The 25,826-nt window shown below is 40.2% G+C and overlaps 2 protein-coding genes across 2 annotated transcripts in view; one reads left to right on the forward strand and one right to left on the reverse strand.

Annotated features, from left to right (window-relative positions):
- Positions 1 to 3,390: 3,390 nt before the first annotated feature.
- CRYBA1 (crystallin beta A1) lies at positions 3,391 to 10,436 on the forward strand (the record flags this gene model as incomplete). The annotated part of the gene is made up of 6 exons (XM_081219190.1): positions 3,391 to 3,421; positions 5,046 to 5,110; positions 6,103 to 6,221; positions 7,467 to 7,608; positions 9,875 to 10,017; positions 10,289 to 10,436. 6 exons carry the CDS (start codon positions 3,391 to 3,393, stop codon positions 10,434 to 10,436), a joined length of 648 nt encoding a protein of 215 aa, XP_081075316.1.
- A 786-nt stretch (positions 10,437 to 11,222) lies between these two features.
- Positions 11,223 to 25,826, reverse strand: part of NUFIP2 (nuclear FMR1 interacting protein 2) — a 29,395-nt gene continuing 14,791 nt past the window's right edge. The window contains exons 3-4 of the mRNA XM_081220032.1: positions 21,465 to 21,497; positions 11,223 to 19,682 (exon numbers count right to left, since the gene is read on the reverse strand). Coding sequence (XP_081076158.1) covers positions 19,630 to 19,682; positions 21,465 to 21,497 — 86 coding nt within the window. The 3' untranslated portion in view covers positions 11,223 to 19,629. The remainder of the gene's footprint in view (positions 19,683 to 21,464; positions 21,498 to 25,826) is intronic.

The raw sequence follows: 25,826 nt of genomic DNA on the forward strand, positions 1-25,826 counted from the left end.
ATCCCTGGTCGGGGAACTAGATCCCACATGCATGCCACAACTAAGATGATCCCAGGGCTTCCCTGGTGGCGCAGTGGTTAAGAATCCGCCTGCCAATGCAGGGGATGTGGGTTGGAGCCCTGGTCCGGGAAGATCCCACATGCCACGGAACAACAAAGCCCGTGCGCCACAACTACTGAGCCTGCGCTCTAAAGCCCGCGAGCCACAACTACTGAGCCCACGTGCCACAACGACTGAAGCCCAGGCGCCTAGAGCCTGTGCTCCACAACAGAGAAGCCACTGCAAGGAGAAGCCCGAGCACCGCAACGAAGAGTAGCCCACGCTCGCCACAACTAGAGAAAGCCCGCGTGCAGCAACGCAGACCCAATGCAGCCAAAAATAAATAAATAAAAATAAATAAATTTATTAAAAAAAAAGATCCCGCGTGCCGCAACTAAAGGAGCCCACATGCGGCAACGATCCCATGTGCCGCAACTAAGACCCAGTGCAGCCAAATAAATAAATAAATATTTTTAAAAAAACACATTGAGGTGCTATTTGGAAAGCGTGATGGTTGCCCTGGAGATTTGGTACTCCTTCTCCGGCATCCTTGGACTTAAGGTAATTGAGGAAAGAGGATAGAGGACAGGCTGGGGATGCTTATGACCCCAGGAAAACTGGATGGATATTTGTAAACTGTTTGCACAGTGACCTTGATCTTCCCCCTTACAGTGGTTTTGTTCATGGGTTTGGGTTTTTCAATCAAACGTAAAAGCCCCACTTTTCTGCAAAAATTAAAAATTGGCTCAATCAGCCTGCATGGTTCTAATACTCCAGTAGTGTGTAAAGTTCCCAAATTGAGATGCTGAGCGTGTATGAAGCACAAACACAACACAAGCAGGTCGGTTGTGGCTAGGGTGGTGAGGACTACATCAGTTTCACCTCTGCCCCCAGAGTCACAAAACCCCATCATAGGATGTCGTTCATTCATTCAAAACATATTTACTGGGCTTCCCTGGTGGCGCAGTGGTTGAGAATCTGCCTGCTAATGCAGGGGACACGGGTTCGAGCCCTGGTCTGGGAGGATCCCACATGTCACGGAGCAACTAGGCCCGTGAGCCACAACTACTGAGCCTGCGCGTCTGGAGCCTGGGCTCTGCAACAAGAGAGGCTGCAATAGTGAGAGGCCCGTGCACCACGATGAAGAGTGGCCCCCGCTTGCCACAACGAGAGAAAGCCCTCGCACAGAAACGAAGACGCAACACAGCAACAATAAATAAATAAATTAATAAGCTCCTACCCCCAACATCTTCTTTTAAAAAACAAAACAAAACAAAAACATATTTACTGAGCTAAGAGTTTTGCCCAGAGCCAAAGATATAACAATGAACAAAACTGAGCCCCGGCCATCATAGAGAATGGCGTCTAGCAGAAGAAGCAGATAATTAAGTAAACAGTTTCTTTATCTTCAAAAATAACTTTGTTTTGATAGAAGTATGTCCACATTGTTCAAAACTCAAAAAGTACAGAAAAATATACTATGAAAAGTTTTGTCCTATACCCGAACCCCAAGTGCCCAGTTTCCCTCCTTGGAGCCCAACATTTCTAGTTTCTAAAACAATTTCTAAGTGTGATCCATGCAATCATCGGTAAGTGCAGGGTGTCATGAGAGCACTTGGTGGGGGTACCTAAGCCAGTCCAGGGGTTAAGGAGTGAATGAATGAACAAATGAACAAATAAGCGTTTTCCCAAGACCCCAGTTCTGAGGAGAAAGAAAAGGAAAGTTGAGGAAGAATCACCAGCATGGACAGCTGGTGCCTTAAGCCCTTGCACAGCCACCAGCCAGCCACGATCCCCAAGGCGACTCTGTTCTCGCTAGCCATCGATCCAGATGCCATCAGTTGATCAAGCAGCAGAAACGTCCTAGGGTGGCACATCATGCTTATCATCAGACCAGTAGATTTGGAATGTTCTGCCTGACCTGCAAATACTTGTGTGTATACCAGAACTAGCCCCTGGATTTTTGGTTCTGAGAAAAGGGGGCTCAGACAAACCTGAGTTACAGGCCAGAGAGATTGGCAGAGGGATTGGGAGAACTTTACTAGGAAAAGTTTCTTCCTCTCTCCAAGCTGCTATGAGATTTTCTACAGGATCTGTCACCAGAAAGAGAGTAGGATAATATGTAATAATAAACCTACGATGTGTCAGGCAGATAGTATCTCCTTTTTGGGGGTTGAGAGAAGCTGAATAACTTGCCCAGTCACCCACCCAGGGGGAGTTGGGATCTGAACTCACATCCGCCAGGCTCACCCATGGCACCCTCCACCCATGGCACCCTCCTCCTTCTCACAGTAGCTATGATGCTTGAACAACACATCCTCCCCTTCAGGGCTCCTGGGGAGGCCCCCAATTACCACACAGTATTCTCACCAAGAGCCCTGAAATTCCAGGGAGAAATCATTTTACCTGTTAGGGTACCTTGGACCTGTGAGACTGCTAAGGGCCTAAAGCAATATATTTTTTAAAAAACCTCAGGGCTTCCCTGGTGGCGCAGTGGTTGAGAGTCCGCCTGCCGATGCAGGGGACACGGGTTCGTGCCCCGGTCCGGGAGGATCCCGCATGCCGCGGAGCGGCTGGGCCCGTGAGCCATGGCCACTGGGCCTGCGTGTCCGGAGCCTGTGCTCCGCAACGGGAGAGGCCACAACAGTGGGAGGCCCGCGTACCACAAAAAAAATAAATAAATAAATAAAAAATAAAAAAATAAAAAAATAAAAAATAAAAAACCTCAAAAGATTTATTGGCTCCAAATTTGAAAAAGAAAGCTGCGAAATTAAAATGAATATTTAATAACAGAGCTACAGAGAGAGTCCTACTAGCTGACCATAACTGAATGCAACTCTAACATAGTTATACATATAAATATGGTATAATAAAGATTTCCAAGCACACACTGAACCATTTTTTAGAGTTCAGAATTGTAATAATCCTTTACATTTTTAAACAACCACCACCAAAATGTATATCCTGTATGAGAAGGGAGGTGCGTTTTGATGTGTTTGTTATGACATGGGGTCTTAGAAGGTCCTGGGGTGGCGAGAGGAAAGGAATCTGGAGAAGAGCAGGGGACAAGGACGCACGCAGAGACCTGTCCTCACCTCCCCGCTGCTCTGAGAGCAAGTCCACAGCAGCCAAGGCCTGCACAGCCAGCCTTGCCCACAGCAGCAGGGCCTCTCTGGATTTCTGTATCCCAGGTTTAAACAAAGCCCTGAGGGATGCCCGTCCAGCAGGCTGAGCCACCAAAGCTCTGGGATCAGGGGGAACAAAAGCAGAGGGAAAGCAGAGTGCTGACAGGGCCGGAGGGCATCAGCCGCAGGGCTATAAAGAGCAGGGCCATAGAGGAAGTGGCACCAGATGGAGACCCAGACTGTGCAGCAGGAGCTGGGTGAGTAAGGCCCTGAGGGGTGCTCTGGTCCTTTCTTTCCTTCCCCTGCAGAGACATGCCCAGAAGGGGGACCCCGTCTTCCTGCCTTGTGGTCAGAGCCTCTGAAGATGGCTGGAGAAGACTGGGGAACTCTGGGGGAGGTCGTCTTCTCTTGCCACCTCAAGAGGTCACTTACCTGACAATAACCACTGCCCTAGCAACCATGGCTGGGAGGGGGCATGGGGCCCCAAGAAATGACAGGCTCCTGGGGCATAGGGAGAAGGTAGGGGGGCAAGAGCTAGGAAGTGCTTGTTCAGAGGTTCAGAACGGAAAGTTACGTCACAGAGTTTATATGCATCAGTCCCTGGACCAATACCAGCCAGAGGGAAAAGCTATGAATGGCTGTTCTGAGTTAAGAAAACTGATGTAGGGCTTCCCTGGCGGCGCAGTGGTTGAGAGTCCGCCTGCCGATGCAGGGGACACGGGTTCGTGCCCCGGTCCGGGAAGATCCCACATGCTGCGGGGCAGCTGGGCCCGTGAGCCATGGCCGCTGAGCCTGCGTGTCCGGAGCCTGTGCTCCGCAACGGGAGAGGCCACAACAGTGAGAGGCCCGCGTACCGCAAAAAAAAAAAAAAAAGAAAAAGAAAAAAAGAAAACTGATGTACACCTGCCTGTCTTCTTTCTTCCCTCCCTCCTTGCCCTCTCCCCCCCCCGTCCTTCCCTCCTTTAATCTTCCTATCATCTTTTTCTATCTACCTCACCTCTATGAGCCTCCTCATCTGTAAAATGGGGATAATGATAGTGCTTCCCTCATAGGCTCATTGTGAAGATTAAATGTATTAATGCGTGTAAAGCATATAGGACAGGGCCTGGCATAGGGTGGGCCATTGTTAAGTGTTAGCTATTATTATCATCCTCTTTTCTTCCTTACTTTCCTTTGATAAGTCTTTCAATGCCGCCCGTCCCCCTCCTCAAACACGCACCACCCCAACATGGGCTCAGCATGGTGCTACATCAGTCACTCTGGAGACCCAGGCCCTGCCATGGAGATGTTCACCCAGGACATATTCAATAGGAACACAGATCAGTACTGTGATGAGCGCTGGAAATGAGGAAAGAAAGCAAGTCGCCATAGGCTGGGGAAAGCAGCAAAGTCTCAGGAGGCAAGACCAAGGCTGGGTAGGTCTAGAAGGCAGAGAAGTAGGGAGGGGATGGTGCATGGCTGTGCACAGCTGGTCAGTTTGAGGGCTGTGAGAAGCCAGGTGACAGTGAGACCACGCACTGGTAATATGAAGAGTCCGGCCTAGATGGCTGCCAAGGGGTTTATACTGGGGTATGTAAGACTGAGGCGATGCTGCCACCAGCAGCGGGTGCCTGGAGGCAGGCAAGAGGACAAGAGCCACGTTTGTCAAGTGGTCATGGCATCTGTTCAGTGCTCTACCTGCGTTATTGCTTCTAATCCTTACAATAACTCTGCGCGTAGAAGTTTTACCGATGGAAAACAACTGAGGCTCGGCTAGTGAGAAGCAGAGCCAGCGTCCCAACCAAAGTCTGTTTACTGGACTTCAAGCCTCTTTTACTTCCGCCTGTGCTCCTCTCCCCTCACCCCAGAGGCCATATCATTGGTGTGTGTTCTGTCTTCCAGAATCCCTTCCAACCACCAAGATGGCTCAAACTAACCCCATGCCGGGGTCTGTGGGGCCATGGAAGGTAAGCCCATCCCTATCACATGGAAAATTGAGGACTCCATCAGGGCAGGGGGTATAATATCACCTCAGAGCAGGGACAGTGACCGACCAATAAAACACCAGCTTGTAGGGGAAGGGTTCAACCCAAAATCCAGATGCTGTCTCAGGAAGGTTCTTCTCAGGGTGCCCCATTCGGACAGAAGAAGGATGACCCCGGAAGCCCGTGATGGGTTGGAAATGATACCTAGTTTTCTAGGTCAGTTTTCCTCCACACTGCTAAAATCATCTTAAAATAGAGCAGCCCGAGTGGATTTTGACATGGAAAAACTGAGGGCCCAGAAATGAGGACAGATTGGCCACCAGATCCCAAATAAATGGTTGGACTATGGTCTCCTGACTCCCAGCGTGAGGCTGGTCGTAACCACTGCCTGAAGTGGCTGATCCTCAGCCACTGTTTCCCCCAACACCCTTACCTTCCTCACTGGGTCAACTCTTGAGTCCTGTTCACAGCTTTGGGAGTTGTCCTCTAGCCAGGTTCAAGAGCCAAGTTCTAGTTCAAGGTATGAAAGGGGTTTATCACAACTCTCCCCTTACTCTTTAGGTTTCTATAGAAGGTGTGGCTGGAGAAGCTAAGAAATAATTCACAGGGAGCCCCTGGGTCTCCCAGATTCCTGGCTTCTGGGCCACACTTATGCAGGAAGCATGGTAGAGTAAGAGTCCACAAATCATTGGTGTGTCCACTAGGCCAGCTATCATCCCTGGAGGACAATTCCTATCAGAAACCAATCCCCACGCCTCATCCCGACTGGGCATGTGAACACCGCCAACCAGTGCTATTAGTTCAAACCCCTTCTTAACCCAGTCTACACTAGAAGAGACCTTATCAGGCCTCCTGGGCTGCAGCTAGTGATGGAAAACATAGGGTCAGACACAGGTTAAGATGTTGGCCTGGGCCTCTGTTCTTCCTGATGTACCACTTTCTAGCTCTGTTTTCCCATTTAAATCCCACTTCAGATAACCATCTATGACCAGGAGAACTTCCAGGGCAAGAGAATGGAGTTCACCAGCTCCTGCCCAAATGTCTCTGAGCGCAGTTTTGACAATGTCCGGTCTCTCAAGGTGGAATGTGGCGCGTGAGTATACACCTCAGCAGAACATCAGGCCCCTTATTTCTGGTCCCTTCAGACATGTGACCATAAAGGTGGAGATCAGGGAAGAAAGATGTTCCCCCAAACTCTAATCGTTTCTGGGAGAGAAGCCTCCATACTTAAGTAATCTCAAAAAAACCCAAAAGTCACTACATGCGTAATTTAGTAACTCAAAGCTGGAAGGAACATGAGGTTCTTAGTGGCTTGGTATTAGATTTGGGGGGGGGGTTAAAGAAATATATACCATGGGGTGGGGCAGTGATGGTAATCAGTTCTGTGCTTTTGGAGCCCATAGGCTTCTGCCTGGGATTCCCTCAGAATAGCCACAAGCCCCTTGAGTTTTTCTTTTCTACAGAAAATAGAGAGGAAACTATCAAGCTACCGCTTCACAGCTAACTCCCCTCCATGTCCCAGAGCAGACACTGTTAGCTAATTTCTCTTTGTAAAAAGGAACTCAACTCCAGAGGGTAATATTAGTTCCTAGCTAGTCTTTCAGGAGTTTCTTGGTGGTGGTTAATCTCCCTGGCAAGGAAGACCCTCTCTTGTTTTGTCTTCTTACTCTTGGCAAGTTAGTTGAGGCCTTGATCATCAGCCTGAAAACACAAAGGGAAGGACTCTACTTCCTAGGCAGAACTGGCCGTGCATGTAGATAGGTTTCCACAAGTTGCTAACCCCCAAAATTGAGCTCTTCCACCCTTAAAGTAAAATTCTTTAAGGTGTCATCAGTAACTCAGACCTGGTTGTGAAAAATCAATCTGAGGTGTTTTAATAAATAAGGTACAGGTATATATAGGTATGCAGAAGAACCCACAACGGGACAAGGAAACAAGAGACTAGTCATTCATCCGCTGCCTGTTCATCCCTTTGCTTCCTTAGAAAGAAGTCAATAGGTTTGGCTGGAGCCAAAGCAATAGTCAGTCACTAGATCCTGAAACTGGAGCTCCAAGTAGAGAATAAGGTAACTTGGAAAGGAAATATAATTTTAGACTTTGCCAATACTCATTATTCAGGCCAGTGAAGTACACCTCTTCAGTGGATAACCCCAAATATATTTACAAACCCACAGAGTGCAGCTGCCATTCTCCACCTCTCACAATAAAAGTATTACTTTGTATGGCTTTAATTGGATATTTCACCCCACTGTTAACATCTAAAACAAAAGATGCCTTCTCCATGAGGCCATGTAAGCTCTGAACACCATGAACAAACACCATTACTTGTCTTTGGCAGCTGGGTTGGTTATGAGCATACCAGCTTCTGCGGGCAACAGTTTGTCCTGGAGAGAGGAGAGTACCCTCGCTGGGATGCCTGGAGCGGGAGTAATGCCTACCACATTGAGCGCCTCATGTCCTTCCGCCCCATCTGTTCAGCTGTGAGTCCCTGAAATGTTCATTTCTGTGCATGTGGGGGATGGATAAGAGAGGGTGCATATGGACTGACACTTATGTTACTTCCCATCAGTTATGCTGAAATGTGGCAGGAAGGATAAAAGTATAAAGAGAAAAGAAAAATTCTGCTCCCTCAGTTTCTAAGTTTACCATTTGATTTTTTTCTCTCCTAGATGGTATTTTTATTAAGCTAAAAGTAAGGGCTTCTTATAGGTGGCAGAAAGTGGATACTCAGGAGCCCAGATCTTCAGAAGTGCAATAGGATAATTAGTGAGAGCACTTACCATGTAATAAAAGTAAATCCTGGGCCAGTTAAATTTCAATCTGTGGGGCTTCCCTGGTGGCGCAGTGGTTGAGAGTCCGCCTGCCGATGCAGGGGACGCGGGTTCGTGCCCCGGTCCAGGAAGATCCCACGTGCCGCGGAGCGGCTGGGCCGGTGAGCCATGGCCGCTGAGCCTGCGCGTCCGGAGCCTGTGCTCCGCAACGGGAGAGGCCACAACAGTGAGAGGCCCGCGTACCGCAAAAAAAAAAAAAAAAAAAATTCAATCTGTGTATCATTTTACCTAGAAACAGGGAAATGCTGAAGTAACCTTTTAGTACAGTGGGATGACTGAAGTAGGCAAGAGCTCCAGCACCTCTTATCTTTGATTCCTAACTTTCTTGTTTCTAACACTAAGCAATATTCAATTATGCATCAGAATGGGATGATTTTAGTCTTTTGGAGAATTCAAGCAGAAGCAGGATGACCTTGAGGGCTGTGTGGAAAAATTATCCCTACATTGGGAGTAAGGCTAGGCTAAAACCTTTTCAAATGTTTATCTATATCATGTGATTTTCTCATGATTTTAGCTGTTAATGATCTCAAAGTCCTACAAAAATTCAAGTAGTGGAAATGGTAAACTGAACTGCTCTAGAACTAAAAGGTATTTCCCTATCTGGATGTGTTTTCATCCCACTTTAACTCTGATTTTTTCCCTCTAATGTATTGATATAATTTACACATAGTAAAAGGCACAAATCCTAAGTGTATATTCTTATGAGTTTTGAAAAACATGTATACCCACATAAGCAACACCCTAATCAGATACAGAACAATTCCATTGCCCCATAAGATTACCTGGTGTCCCTTCCCAATCAATTGCTCCTTTCCACTTGCTATCACTAAGGCTAGTTTTGCCTGCTTTTGAACTTCATAAAGGTTAGTCTCTGCCTTCTTTTTTTTTTTTTTTTTTTTGCGGTACGCGGGCCTCTCACTGTTGTGGCCTCTCCCGTTGCAGAGCACAGGCTCCGGGCGCGCAGGCTCAGCTGCCATGGCTCACGGGCCCATCCGCTCCACGGCATGTGGGATCTTCCCGGACCAGGGCACGAACCTGTGTCCCCTGCATCGGCAGGCAGACTCTCAACCACTGCGCCACCAGGGAAGCCCAGTCTCTGCCTTCTTAATGCTTGTAGTCTTCATATCCCCTACTGGACATTTACATTGTTTCCAATGCCATGCACACACACAAACACTTAGGCACACATGGACTTACTTTTCCTATCAATTTGTGGGATCTTTTCCACATTACAATTAATCCTTTGGTTGGCTATGTGTTTCAAATATTTTTCCTGCTGTCATAATTTTCTTTCATTGGTCTTTCGTTGTTCCAAAGTATATCAGTTATTTGTACATTTTAAATGTTATGGTATTGGGACATCCCTGGTGGCGCAGTGGTTAAGAATCCGCCTGCCAATGCAGGGGAAATGGGTTCGAGCCCTGGTCCAGGAAGATGCTACATGCCGTGGAGCAACTAAGCCCGTGCACCACAACTACTGAGCCTGCACTCTAGAGCCCGCAAACCACAACTACTGAGCCTGCGCTCTAGAGCCCACAAGCCACAACTACTGAGCCCACGTGCCTAGAGCCCGTGCTCTGCAACAAGAGAAGCCACCGCAATGAGAAGCCCGCGTACCGCAATGAAGGGTAGCCCCCACTCGCCGCAACTAGAGAAAGCCCACGCACAGCAACGAAGACCCAACGCAGCCAAAAATAAAGAACTTAAAAAAAATCTTAATTGTTATGGTATTAAATTGGATTAAACAGGATTACCCAATTTTTAAAATCTCTGTATTGCGTGAAATATTTTTACCATTAATGATCATGTACTTCCTCCTGTAAACCAGGAGAGTTTTGAGTTTGATAAATGTGGTAAAGAACTACAATGACAGCCTTAACACTGGTACTAAACTTAAAAAATTTCTGCATTACAGAATCATAAGGAGTCTAAGATGACCATCTTTGAGAAAGAAAACTTTATTGGACGACAATGGGAAATCTGTGATGACTACCCCTCCTTGCAAGCCATGGGTTGGTTCAACAACGAAGTTGGTTCCATGAAGATACAATGTGGAGCGTAAGTGCATCTCAGTTTTTCCTTCCCCCGACATTCCTGTATGGAAGGATTTATGTTGACTACTCTCATACCTTTTCTCATAATCAAGGTTAATTTTCAGCTGGTTGTAGGTATCTGCTCACAAATGGTGCCTGGCGTATTTAGGATGGCTCTTGTTTTCTAAGCCTAAAAGCCTTCCATATCATTGTGTTGAGGAAAGAGGCTCAGGTTTGGGGGTCTTGACCAGGTTCCTAACTAGTTTTAATAATCCAATCTGCTTTGGCTTTTATAGCTGGGTTTGCTACCAGTATCCTGGATACCGTGGCTATCAGTATATCTTGGAATGTGACCATCATGGAGGAGACTATAAACACTGGAGAGAGTGGGGTTCTCATGCTCAGACTTCCCAGATTCAATCAATTCGCCGTATCCAACAGTAGTGGATTAAAAGCTCCAAGTAACAATTCCCCAAGCATGAGACCTTGCTAAGCAATCTAGAATGAATTTTATGTTCTGCTCAGATATTGCTTCCAAATGTTAGCTGCTGAAATCCACAATAAATGTCATTAAAAAAAACCCAACAACTTTGTAGACTGAATTAACTACCATGCTTTATAGAAATCACATTTACATGCCTGAGAATCTTAAAAGACAAGCTTCAATAAAACCCCAAGTTCCCTTTTGTGTCCTTGCAAGTCACTTACCTGGCCAAGGACAATGATTCCCTATTTCAAAGAACATGAAAGCATATAACCCAAATGTATCAGTCTATATAGTGACAGACACACTCTTGGTAAATGTTTTTTCATCTTTTCTAACCCCCACTCTAATGTTGATGTTAGCACTGCTTTTTTTCACTTGTGACAAATCAATGCTAAACAAACTTAGGAAGTTTCTCAAATATGCATTGCCATATTGCTTAATTGCTTAGCTCAATTTCGGTTTCTTATTTCAACTGGAAGAACATAAGGCTCAGTGTCATGACAAAAGGCAGGATAGCTGCTCTCACAACCGATTTTTCCATACACATGCCAATTCTTAAGTACCTTAATAACCTGTATGATTAGAAAAAAAACCATGACCTATGACCATGCTATATTTAAGACTTAAATTATTTGTACATTTGATACTTTGAAAAAAATATTATCAATGTCACAATCTTAACTTAGTTTTCAGTAGTTTTTTTGAATTAAAGCACACAAAACATGATAACACAAACACCTCAGAAACTTTAAAATTTTTTATTCAACAATGTACACTTATTGTCTCTTAATTTGATCTACAAATTTCTCGTTTTTTTTTCCTGATAAAATAAGTAAATCTGGGTATGGATGTAGAGTGTTTGTAATTTGTATTTTTAAAACACTGAACATGAAGTAAGACACCAATAAAGGAAGAGCATCACGTAACTGACACTTCCTCAGAATCCATGACATCAGAAACAGCTATGGCAAATACCTAAGCATTTAGCAAAAGGGTAAATTTCTGGCCACTGTTCTTGTATCTAGAAAAGGCCTATCATTCTGACTGGTCAAAATAAACACTGAAAAAACATTTTTTAAATTGGGAGATGGAAGGAAAAAAATCCTCTAACATAATTGTAGCCCATTAATTGTCCTTTCCCCCAGATTAAGAGGTAACTCAGCTCCTAAGTGCTGATGCACACAAGACACAGAAATTACTTTGCTCCTCCAATAACGTTCTAAGACTGAACATGTGAACCACTGACGGATGCTGAGGAGTAGCCATAGCCATCAAAGATGATGCTATACTCCTGCATTCATGCCTTTTAAGGCCATGCATTATGGGCCACCTTTCACATCTTGACTAGTAGACTTAGATTTTAACTGTCACTTTCAGTGAAGGTATAGAAGGGTTTTGCTGTGTTTTCAAAGACAACAACATACATTAAGAGCACACTTGCTGATAGAGAAGTAATATTCTTCTATACATAGGAAAAAGCTATAAAACAGAAATATTTCTTTTATATCTAGGAGCAAGGGGAAAACACCATTAGTATTATCTCTACTTAAACATATTAGCCTCTTCTACAAAGGTCCGGAAGAGAATATAAAACAATCTTTTAGAAGATGATTTGACAAAACCTGGCCAGTACATCTACACAACCTTTAAGTACACATACATGTGAAGTAAAGCTATTTAGTACATGCAGACTGCAGCAATTAAACCAAATCAGCTCAGTTTCTAACTTGTTCTAATCAGCTTGGGCAGTTTTAAAAAGATACACATCATCTTTAATCTGTGCTTTGATCTTTAAAGAACTAAATGATTCTTATCTCAAGTCAGTCATTCATTCAGTAAACCAAATTTATGCTAAAGCAAAGGTAAAAAGGCTATCCTACCTTTAAACCAGGTTTAGAGGTTTAACATAGAATTGTCACAGAACTCCATGTGGCAAAGGTCCTTCCTTCACTTCAGTTTCAATTACTTCCCATTTCTATTTGATCAAATAAATGAAAATTTCATTGAAGAGTATCCAACAGTTTGTAAAGCTGATAAAACTGCCCTGTTTAAAAAAAAAAAGCCCTTTAGTAGACATGAGTCAAGCTCTCATTTTAAACCTGTTATTAAAATAGGTGCCAATTTTCCTCTCTTCTAGTTCCACTGATGAGCTAGCCCAGAACTCTAACTTTGAGCCATGTTTCTAAACATGGTAAAGCTAAGAGCAGCAAAGTAATAAGGATAGGTCACTTTTGGTAATGACACACAAATTAAACTTTCAAAACATGTGCATAGCTTTATTCATCTACTTAGATCTAACCTTTTCATGGAGCTTCGGCAAAATTCGAGTGTGCAAAATGCATTTCTAAAACGTAATGCAAGCAAAGATTTTCACATTTACACTGGCAGGAAATACAGAGAAACTAACAAGTCACAGTAGGGAGAGTTCAGATCTTTTTTTTTTTTTTTTTTTAATGACAGAATTGCACAGTTCATTATTTTGAGACAATTGTTGCAGACATAAATATTTAAAAATTTCTAAGCAAGGTGCTTTAACAATAAAAAATTTTTAAGTTGGAAAGAGCCAATAACTTGGATCATAGCTCACATGGAATTCCAAATGAAAGTGGACTCCATCATCTCCCTAGATTTTGCAAACAATGCTTTTTATAACACTAAAGGAAACAGCAAGCTGAAATGTCTTTCAAAGCACACAAGAAATGGTGTCACCACATTACTTGAAGAAGGTGCTGAGCGGGGAGGGAAAGGAAGTGAAGAATCCTTTTACTATTTCCCACTACAGAACAGCCACTAACAGACTAAGAACTAAAAAAAAAAAAAAAAAAGAAAAAGAAAGAAACAACCAAAAAAGTAAATCAAATCACTTCCCAGTTTATAAAATAGTTCCAGTTTGTGACGAGATCTGTAACTTTAAACAGAGAGCACCAGTTGGGCGTTAGAATGAGCATTTCATACTGCATAAAAATTAGTGAGGTGGTAAGAACCATCAACTATCTCAGACATTGTAACATGGCCTTTCCAATTTTTTTTTAATATACATGCAAGGCACATTGATATAAAAATAGATCTCTGGCCAACAAATATATTAAATAAGCAAATTAAAATTTTGGCTTTGCAATATTGGCAACATCAAAATATAATCAGATAGCTTTGGACCACATCTCTCTCTCATATTCTTCCACCCCATTTGGTGTTTTTCCTCCATCATATTGGGTTCAATCTCCTTCAAGTTTGACTATGTGCTTGAGAAATGACTTTTCCTCTTGTCAAGTAGCATAAGTTTATCTTTCCTAAGTAAAAGTACGCTAGAGAAGCAGAATAGTTGGTTTTGATTGATTTGATTAAACTAAATCGGATTGGCTTGGGGCAACATTATTTCTCCTCTGTATACAAACAAAAATAAGCTCCCAGTATATATAGTAGACAATTGTTTTCTTTCCAAAAGACCAGCAACAAACCAATGATACTACTTCCTTTAAGCCATTCTTCCCAACTCCTCTTTTTGAGGCAGAGGGAATAACAGAAGCAAAATTAAGATTTAAAAGATTTTCAGTAGTAGAAGACATTTTAAGGCCAAAACGTGTAATACTAACAGAATTTGTATTTTCCTAAGTTAATGTCCTTCATAGGCCAATACCATAAATAATTTGTACTGATTCCCTCCCAAAGAGAATTTTTAAATTCATTCACTTTTGTTAGTGGCTGTGCTACAGGAAAGGTATCAAAGCAACCTATAAAGGTATGGTATATAGTAATGTAAAAAGTGCATCACATTCTTGATTTTTCAGTTTCTCATAGCAGCAGCAGGATTAATCCAAGACAGAAAATAGTTGTATTCTCATCCTAAAAATGCAACAATACCTAATGAAATGTATTCAGTATCATGAAAGGATCCTCCTCCACGGAGGATAAAGGAAACAGACAAACAGGGGTAAACTAAAGGCATTCATTCATATTTACATATTAAACCACTTTTGTTAACACCAAATCTTTACACCTAGCAAAAGAAATATTTAAGAATAAAGCAGACATTACTAAAGCAGTATCCATTTTTGGAGCCTTTGTTTAGCACCTGAGGAGAAAAGGATTTATGGAAAGCTCTGCAATTTACCTCAAGTTGGTTTTGTTGGTCTACAGAGTAAAATTTTGATATGCAATCAAAGTGAAACTGAACTGGAAAATAAATGTCTGTAGCTATTCTAATAAGGCTGCAGAAAAGGGATACTGCAGTACTATAAAATGGCTTTAGAACTCTGGACATAAACAAAATCTTATGGATAAATAGGGAAGTCTGAATCAGCAAACCCACTTGTGAGGATGGCTGTTCCATAGGTTTCTAGCACATAACTGCTATTTGACACTCCCAGTAATGCAAAAGCAATATACCATTCATGCTTCACTGGGTGTTTTTATTGTGTAGACAACTTAAAACTCTATTTATTTGTAAGACCCTTCTTGAGTAGCAAAATGGTGTGAAATTTAATTTAAAACTCGGTAAATTTTGAGTGAAGTGAAATTTTGCTTTTGAGTGAAGCCAATGATTCATCATTCTTTAAACCAACCCAGGGTGGTCCTGGTTCTCACACATCTGAACAGATTGATGTATATTTAAAAAGAAACATTTTAAGATACTTAAAGCAGAAGCCCATCTTTCTCAAAATAAAAGAATCCTGGTGCGCTGTCAACTAATTACATTAATGAAAATAACATCAATATTAAGAACTAATGATAACCTAATGCATCTCTGAAAACATAAAGCAGCTATTATTCTTTTAGTCTTATCCTCTGCCCCTCCCCTTTAAACAAATATCAACATTTTGGGGGGAAAAAAGCTGAGCAAATTCTACCCTTTTAAAAATTCAACAGTAAAATTATGGGTAGGATTATTAAAAGACACTGCCTAATCAGAATCTACAACTGGTGCAGCATTAACAGACCTGATCATAGTATGTATTTGTCCCACTATAGTGTCTGTTTTACACAGTTAGCGCAGGTATACAAGAGGGATCATGTGTTATTTGAGGATATGGCTCAGTGGCATAACTATTCTCATAATCCTTGGAAAGTGTGGACTTTTAATCTATTTCTAGAACTTGAGGAAGAAAGCCTTGAAAGAATGACTTCCTCCTTATTTAGAGGAATTTAAAATCAAAGTCCTCTTCTAAATTTCCTTGACTGTGGCCATTTGGTACATGACATACAACTTCACTAAAAAAGTTTACAGCAAAAAATAAACCATAAGATGCCTCCAAAAGGGTTAGCAACAAGCCTAAAAACCAAGCACAGAACTACCACTGCTATGTAATGTTTTGTGAAAGAAACACATTTTGTACTGTGGACAACACTCATTGAGGTTTGTCATCCTAGAAACTGTTATTTGAAAAAACAATGCAGCACTTTTTTTCTTTATAAAGTTTTTGCAGATTCTGTGATGATTAGGGTAAGCAGATGATTAAGGAAAACAGCAAAATTCTAAACCTCTCCAGCCGTTTACTTTAAGGAAAAACAAACTGCCATTAACAAATTCCTAGTTATTGTCTATCCCCTCCTAGAAAGAGGAGGAGGAAGGGCTAGCTACAGATGCTGTAAATACATTGTATGTGAAAGCTCATTATTACTGAAGTCAGAGGAAAGGCTATGGAATTAACTTCAGTTCAGCAAAGTGGGGTGAATGAAGAGAAAGATAAATACACCCTGTCTTTTGTGGGGAAGGGGAATTATTCAAGACATCTACAAGAGAGTGGTATGTGACACAGACACCTACAATCAAGACAGATTTAAAAAGAAATCTCCACCCTTAGTTAGTATCTTCATAGCTATTAAAAAAATAGGTCATGATTTCATTCGTAGTGCCATTTTTCAAATACTACCCTTTTAAGGATTAAAACCACCTGACTTTATTCTGTGTAATGAAAACAAATGGCACAAAATAAATACAAGTTCATTCTCTGAATACTAATATAATGTCTTACACACATTCATCTACTAATTTTTAATATCTCCTTCTCTCTCACACACACAAGCACTCAACAGACACACACACAGACACACACCTTTTCAGTCTTTACAATGGAGGGATGTTAAAAATCCCCTCTAGACTGTATTTGGTTTATGCTACAGTACTAATACTCTGAGTTGAAGAAAAATTCTTTATACCGAACAATAACACATCAATGTTATTTAAATGTGCTAAATTAATCACAGCTGAAGCTTACAAAAAATAATCAGAAAACATCAACTCTTAAGATTTTTTTTTTTAATAAGTGCTCTGTAAGGAATTGTGTGAGGACCTAAGAAAGATTGCGACAAGTAGAGTTAAGTGTTACCAAACAGCACAAAGGAGACATGTCTCAAAGTCCTGCTTGTACCTAGGCAATTAAGTCCATTAACCCAATGCCCCCAAAATACTGACAGTTAATGATGGGGCACTAGGGTTCCAGAAGGTTAAGAGACATCCCTAACTCTATACCTCTAACCATATAATCAAGGAAATTTCAGTGGGGAAATCAAAGTGAAATGTTGCATTGTTTCATTTAGAAGTGAGACTCAAAATCCTTTGGACAAACACAGAGATGGGGTACATTCTCTTTTTGGCTTCTCTAAACATGGAGGCCTGAGGGATATGGAAGGGAAGTAGGAAAGCAATGACAACTTTCAAAAGATATTTTCAAGTAAGTGTTGCTTCTAAATTAAAAATTCAGATGCGGGCTGTTTTTTTTTTTTTTTCCTTTTAAAATATATATTCATTCAACCTCTGTATATCACAAACCCAGAAAGTTTCTTGTGAGTTGTGACACAGAAGAGCTTTCAAATTCCAGGTAAGCAAAATGGATGTTTAAAAAAAGGAGGGCGACAAGGGGAGAGGGAGAGAATCTGGCCCTAAGGCGACAAGTGGTTACACAAGGCAATTGAACACACAGCAGAACTTTAAAACCTGTAAAACAAACTGGAGCCTTTTTTTCCTTTAATCAACCTTGTATCTTTTTTTTTTAACCTTTTGAAAATTTTTATTTAAAAAAAAACACAAAAACACAGACTTCTTTCACTTCAGTATGTGGTATGATGCATTTTCCAGTTTGTTCAATGCTTTAAAGCTCAAGGATGCCTCTGCTTTCAATTGTACATGGGCCTGAAGCATCCTAGCTTTTGGCAAGCAGGCAGGAGACTCAACAAAAATCAGAATAGAACAAGGCAGACTAAATGCAGGGCACATCTGTAAACATATTATACATTTGAAAATTACAATATCTGTAAAAGTGATACAGTTTACAGGGGAAATGAAACTATCTGGAACTGGCCTACCACAAGTTTCTGAACCTGGACTGATACAATAAGTTATTATATATATATATTATGTATAAAAGTTTTGTTTACATCAAGTGGAATTGGCAATCCATGCTTATACTTTTAAAATCTAAGCAGGGCAGAAATCCAGACTATAAAGATATTTTCTCTACTCTATGCTGAGTCCAACAGCTTCTTTCACAAACTACTTGTTAAAAGCCTCAAATAATCAACAAAACAAGAAAACTCATCCATACTACGGTCGCTCAAAACTGGACATTTCTTAAGCAAAAGGGTTGAGCCAAAGTAGTTACTTTCTCCCCAAATACCCCTGGGGATCCAGTCTACTTTTATTAGAAGACTACATCTCTCTATATAAATGCCCTGCTATTTTAACCTGTATTTGACATACATGGATATACTAATTTCTGTGTGTGTGTGACGCAATGCTATGTCAGGCCAGAGAACTTGTTTTTACGCCACTAACACCATCCAATCTTAAGTTGGACCCTTAGTTTCTGCACACACAAAAAAATTTATTTTAGCATGCTATATACAAGCTGCAGTGCAACAGGATGGTAATGTGATGATAAGACAGGGCTAATGCTCTTCTCTGCCCAAAAGAAAATTTCCAGAATTTCACATTATTTTCTTTAAAAAACCCATTTGCTCTAGTATTAAAATATATTTATTAAGATATAATTAGAAGCTAATAAGCTCAGAAGTATAGTCTGAATGGAAACACACCTTCTATAGGCAGGGTTTATTACCTCCTCACTGGCTAAAAACATGAAGTTTCATATTTCCATGGACTTTTTTCTTCCCCCTTTAGATTATTTCTGAGAAATTAAAAGAGAATTTACAGAAAGGTACAGAAGTTTCTCTTCAGATGTTTGATGAAAAACAAGAAAAACAGCACATTTAGTGTTAGTGACAGAGAGCAAGTCCGGAGCACCTACAGTTGAAAAGCAGAATATATTTTTGCTCCCACTTACACAATTACATTAAAATATGGGCACAGGAGTATTTTTCCATATTAAATATCTAAAGCCAATTGTTTGTTCTGTAACTTTTCTTTAAATGACACTCATGGATTCTTTACTTATTAGAGTCCAATATGTAACCAAAGCCAAGTGAACTATGTACCAACTATTCCAGAACTGTAGAACTTCAATGCCCTCCCCATCCCCACCCCACAAAAAAATTAAAGGAAAGAAAGAAAATATTTCCCCAACACCCCACAGAGGCTGCTTAACTCCTGGCAAGACATGCAAATCATATTCGCTAAAAAAATACACCCCTGCAAACTTCAAGGCATTTTATCCAGCATTCTCGCAGGGCTCATAGTATAACCAAAAGATCAAGGGAGGAGTGGGGGAAAATGTTGAATCATTCTGGGTTCCCCGTGATTAGTGTATCACTTTAGTCACAGAACAAGATACGGAGATCTTTTAAGTGGATTTGCCTTTCCAGTGGGTCATTTGTTGCCCAAGTTGATGACAGCAGGAACTTTAGAACCACGCTTGTTAATAAGTCCATATTCATTAATCACTTGCATTCACACTTAAAAACGAAAACTAACAAAAGAAAAAAGAAAAAAAACTATTCAGTACCAGAGATTAAATAACCATGTGTAGTCTCTTGAAATAAATTTGATTCCTTAAGAAGTCTAATTACTTTCAGGTGCCTTTTTTTTAAATAACTATATATATATATGTATATATATATATATTTGTATATATTATCCTGTGATTCTACTTATGGTTCCTCTGCTGCGTTGAAGATCTAGGAGCATAAAAGCCTTGTATCCCCCATGAACGGTGGCTCTAATGCTGCAGAAAGGTTACAAATAGGCAGTCTGGTCCTTCATTGATCTGGACTATCCATGGCTTCATTGTAAGTGATTATCCTTTTGGGATCTGGAGGGAAGTTTAAAAAATAAACACATAAATAAAAACAAGGTCTGAAATCCCCAAATGCCCATGTTCAAAAAACAAATCCCAAATAACCATCATCATGTAAACTCCTTTTATGAAAACACAATTTAAAGACCATTTCCTCTTTGTATCAACACATGTGTGATCCACTTCGTCTCAACCAAATAAATCAACCTCAATGGATTCCCAGCATAAAGGTCCTCGAGCCAGTGAGGGGCCTCAACGCCTACACGTTAAGAGGGTTGAGTTCAGTTAACCAGGACAATGTGCTTCTCCTGATTATAAAAGTAGCACATTTGAAAAAAGCAGACAAAGGTTATTAAGTCATCAATAATCTAACACTAAAGTAAACACTTAGATTTATTTTCCTTTGTTCTCCTCAGCAAAATGAAGTTAAAATTTATTTAAGCAATGTGGATTGTCTATTAAGGAACTGTTCAAGAAACACCTAGCACCAAAAATTTCAGGTTAAATTAAAGCAAAACTACCGGTTCAGTCCTAATTATGACTTATTTCTTCCCTCTAATTTCCCATAGCACCACCAGACTTTATTCTCAGCAACAGCAAAAACCTGTGGATATCCTAGGTTGAAGTATAAAACAGTCAGAATGTGTCTGGGCAGACTCCAGTGTTATTTTAAATTCCCATTATTTATCTGTACGCCCCCCTCTTCTGGAGAGCAATGTTTTTATTACATACTACGTCTATCTACCCTAAGAACTTTTTGAAGTACACATGCTTTAATAAAAATAAAACTTGTCAACCTAATAGAAAAGTATAAAGGCCTGAAAATAATATAGAAGAATTCAAGCTCACCTGAGGCTAAGAATCAATCTAATTTAGTCCAGAAACAATATCCTTTCTAGAACTCCAAGGGACATCCATTAGCAGCTTGCCAGGAAGGCAATGCTCAATTCTTAATAGTTAATAACCATTTTAGAGTAAAAAACAGGTAGGTCTACTTCTGCAGGGTATATTTTCTAGTCTATGTTTTAAATGTGTGTTTGAATAAGGAGGTACACAGAAAGCAATTCAAAATAGTTTAAGAGCTTGCCAGCTATTTTCAGGTCATGGCTGTGTTAGACGAAAAAGACCTGGCCTAAGAATAAGAGAGAGGATGGAAGAAGAAGCAATGCTGGAAAATCAGGGAATCTTACTTTCTAGTCCGGACACTTTCTAGTTTATATAGTAACCCCTCTGTGCCTCAGTTTCCTAATTTGTAGTAAGAAAACAGAATTTCTAATGCCTTCAAGTTCTGAAATTCTAGGACTTTCACATTCATCTGAAATTCACTTATTTTAACTAGCAAGCTGGATGGCAAGTGGGATCCAGCCCTGTAAGTGGGCTTACAGGGCTCTGAAAGCCAAAATCTATTATTAGTGACTGACTCTCCAAACCAATACTCACTTTATTTCAGGTATCCCACAACTAACATATTTTATTGTATTTGGAAAGAACGCACTCAATAATTAAGATAAGCAATTTTCAGTTTTTTGAAAATTCCAAATTATCCAGATGTGGATTATCCAGTCCCTCTGCCCTCCTGCTACTCACATCTTGTTTACGGGAGTGAAGGAAGCTAACCTGCTATTCTGTAGATTTCTAACCTTCTTTTCAGAGAATATACAGCCCAAATAAGGTTTTTACAACAGCTAATATTTTTATGAACTATGAATTTCAGTTCTTAGGCTACCCTTTGTCTATCACACAAATACAGATAAAGACTGGCCATAAGGACATTTTAGGTAACCTAACCATTCTTACCTTGCTTCTGCAAATTCCAAACAGATTCCATCTCTGCAAAGAAGAAAAAAAGGATTATTTTTATACACCAAGTTTTAAGCTTTACACCAAGAGCAAAGTTTAAAGCTATGCTTTTCACTTTAAACCTAAAAAACCTAGATGGATTATTGCTGGGCTGGGTTCTATGAAACCCAGACAAAATATTCAAATTTTCCTTTAATTCTTGAGAGTGTCATTGAGATGTCCTTAAATGTTGATTACAGAAAATCAATTATTACCTGAAATCAAATTGCCAAGAGAACAACTCTGTCTGCACAAACAGTAAAGATATGCACTTGCATGCTATAGATAAAATGATTTTTTTGTAATAGCTCATTGTTATTAAAAAACACCAAGTATTTTTTGGCAACCCATCATCCTTCAACAAGGTGCCAATGTCTTTTGAATGAAGCATTCATCAAATTTAATTAAGCTTGACACTTAAAATGCCTTATTAAAATTTTACTTAACTCTGTGTTATAGGTAAGTAGTTCTCTCCTACAAACCCAACCTACTCTTCTTAACCCATAAGGTCAAAATGTCAATCCATACCTATTTATTAATAACACACAACCCTTATCTGTTCCAATTCCATTCAAATGTGATCATTTACAATGTGCCTATTTTAGTATCTTAGAATAAGGGAAGTAGGTACATAACCAAACTGTAGTGACATACAGAGAGAGGGCAAGAAAAACTCCACCTGGAAGCATAAGAAAAAGCTTCACAGAAGGGATATTTGAAGTCTTGAGGAATAAGACAGTAGACGACTATTACACCACAAGAACCTAAGAACTGTTCCTTGAAAGGAGGTTAATGTAAACAAAAACTTAGTAATAGGAATGACCTATAACTAACACTGAGAATAAGTGCTTTTCCACGGCCCTATAACTACCATTTTGAAAAGACAAAAAGGTGATTTTTATTCTGTATAACTGGACTGTCTGTAATTGTATTCTATAATTTATCAGCAACCAATTATAGTTAAGGAAAAATAAAACTGGAGCTCATTAAGATCAGATATATCTGAACATAGGTTATAGTTAAGGTACAACATAATAGCTCCCCAGGGCTAAAAGGAAGTAAGTGTCTAGATCTAAAATTATTACTTTTTGTTTTATGTGAATGGATGGGGTCAGGGAATGGTAGAATCACATTCTCCCTGCCCCCACCCCATCAAACTCACTTCTAAAAAACCTGCTAAGATTTTTTGAAAATTTGTCAGAATTGGATGTTTGGAGTAATGGGTTAATTATTCAAAATGACCAAAGAATTATCCAGATAAAATCCCATTCAAGGTATCACAGCAATTCCCTGATTAAACAAAGACTGGGAATAATGCACTGCTTGCCACTTGGTCCAAGAGCTTAGATGGATGCTATGGCCTTTAAATTGCTGAGCAGATGCCCATCTAAAGATTGGCAGGAAAATTCCCATCTCCTAGGAGGTCTAAGGAGAGAGAATTGCAACCAGTCTAATCTGGGGAAAAAAAGAAGATATATCAGGAAAGGAATTCTAGTCATGGCACTCATGTATCTATCACGTCAATATAATTTCTAATCCCATTAGTTTCAGGCAATTAGGAGTAGCTGCAATAGTAATTAGAGCTGTTATCTACAAACTTCTGGATCTCAGAATGGCTTACTTTAAGAAGTCCAAAGAGAAGCCTTTCCTTGGTTGACCTCACTACAAAAAAAATTAATCCGACCACCTTTCCCCCTTTTAAAGTACAGATATCTCACATTTTGCAACAGATAAATTCCTGAGTTCTGTATACACAGATTACTTGATGCTCATTATTTAAAGTTTGCTTAATGCAAAGATAAATCTATATTTAGTTGTATGTCGAGAAAAGAAAACAACAGAACTTTTCATTGTTATAGCCCGCTTATGCTATAACATTTTCCTTTCTTTTCCCAGCCGAAAACCTCAACCTGCCGCTGCCCCACCCTTTTTTTGGGGGGTGGGGGGAGAAGGGCACTACATTCAAGAGTCACAGTAGCAGCATACTATTGTACTTTTAAAGCAGAGTAAACATACACATTTAGAATAAAGACAAAAATAACTATTTGCAAACATCCCATTTCTTTAGTGGATTGAAGACATTTCCTTAGCTTCAACTAGGACATTCAGCTTTACATTCTACTCTAATGATTTTAAATTATTTCTGGCAAGAAAATTTTATTACCCTCAAATATGGGCTCTGGAGTAGTGAATTTGACTATGACTTCTGAGGAGGGAAAAGGGATGCTGACCTAGCTAAAAAATTAGTCATGGGCCAGCCTAGCTTCCAGCCAGGAAATCAGCATTATCTGCAGTGTTGTACTGAGAAATGAATGCAATTCCCCTTCCTGCTATTTAATATCAATTACTTCTATAACTAGTAGCAACTTGATTTCCTTGATTACAATTTAATGTTTCCATGAAACTCCAAGTTAAGATGAAAAAGAAGGGAAAATAAATCAAATATTGTTTGCAGGATTATATGCCATGCTTCAACCACTCTAAAAAGACTAACAAGAAGCTAGTGACAGAGAATACATGGGAAAGAAGTGAATGACATTTTGCCCTCTTTTAGGTTACAAAAGTTTGGATTCAGACGTTAAATATGAAATGAGTTTCTGTTTAACTTTATCACAAGAGAAGCTGAACAAGTATAAAGAAGCCTACAGAAGGCACCTTCAAGTATACAGAATCATAACATAGCATAACATTGATCTTTTTCCTTTTAACACTGCCCTCTTCTACACGCATGCACTCACTCACACACACACACACACACGTCTAACTTCCCAGTTCTTTTAAAACAGGAATCACACTATCCAATTATGCAAACAGTTACTGAGAAACAGCCACAGGGCCAAACTTGGTAGGCAATTTTGTCACGATTCTATCATTTAAACCACCACCACTCAAATTTGAAATTTTACTATATCAAAATTTTAAAATTCAAATATTTAGTAATGCCACTCAAATGAAGAAAATGTAACATTCAATTTTCTAAAGCAGACTACCTTCTATGTAGTTCCCTATCTCAAGGCTTCCTGTAGTCAATGTCCAATTACCTACAAGTTCTTAATTCCAAGTGGATTAAAAGGCACTATTTAGGGATAGGGATATAGATGCAAAAACAGAAAGAAATGCTCTGCCTCTGTGAGCTTAGTAGAGTAGGTAGGTAGCTTTTCTAGGTAGAAGAAGCATCAGCACAATCAAAGCCTGATGCTATTAAACAAGGTGTGCTAATTTAAAGCAGTCAGCCAACTGGGTTCTACATACCACTTGTTTTTGCAAATAAAGTTTTACTGGAACAGAGCCACGCCCACTGCTTTTGTGTGCAAGGCTGAACCAAATAACAACAGAGACTGGCTCACAAAGCCTAAAATATCTGGTCCTTTATAAAACAAGTTTCCTGACCCAGGCTTTAGCAGTCACAGGTAATTTAGTAAGTCACTAAGAGGAAAAGATTTAGACAAAGAACACCACTATTCAGGGAATAAAGCTGAAAGTCACCAAGAAGGAAAGATTTAGACAAAGAAAAATGCCTTTTTGCTATTTTGGGGAAAGAGCACAAAGCATTCATAAAGAAAAGTTTGTTATTTAATTACATCGGTGAAGGGAAGCTACTGAAGAAATATGAGGTTATTAACCAAATATTAGGAATGATTCCTCAAGGCAGCTGAAGAGAATGGATGAAATGACAATACAGAAAAAGAGCCCAGTAAATGTTACTGCAGAAGTAAAGAATTTAGGACAGTTGTATTAGAGATAGAAAAGAATGGAGATGTTCGAGAGGATCCATATAAACCTAATGATAAGGGTTGTATTGTATGTTAATTCACTGAGAGGGAAGGCAAGAAAGAGCGAGCAGGTTTTGGGAAAAAAATGAATTCAGTTTTACAAACACAGAATTGGAGTGATGTTGAATTGAATATACGTGGTCTGAACTCAGCATAAAAGCAGCTGAAGAAGTCTTGAGCTTAATTCACAGCAAGAGAATTAGATGAGATTACCCAGGAGTTCAAAAGCATGAAAAGGGGACTGAAGGAGCACCAACATTTAAGAAAAAGAGAATGATACCAGGAAGGTTATATCAAACACATAGGAAGTAGGAAGAGTGGGTCGAGTTAAGGAAATGGAAACTAGAGAACGCAGGGAGGGAGTGTTCAACTACTGCAACTCTTACCCAAAGTTAAGACATCTGTAACTTTCTAGTTACCTATCCCTATCCCCTTTTCTCTAGCCCAGTTCAAGCAGTGGTATCCTATGCACATTTCTGAAGTTGTCTTTTAACTGCTCTCTTATGAAGTTAACTGAGCCTCACTTTCTATTTTCTACACCATGGTT

This window comes from Mesoplodon bidens (assembly GCF_964165515.1).
Source record: "Mesoplodon bidens genome assembly, chromosome: 19".
Lineage (NCBI taxonomy): Eukaryota > Metazoa > Chordata > Mammalia > Artiodactyla > Ziphiidae > Mesoplodon > Mesoplodon bidens.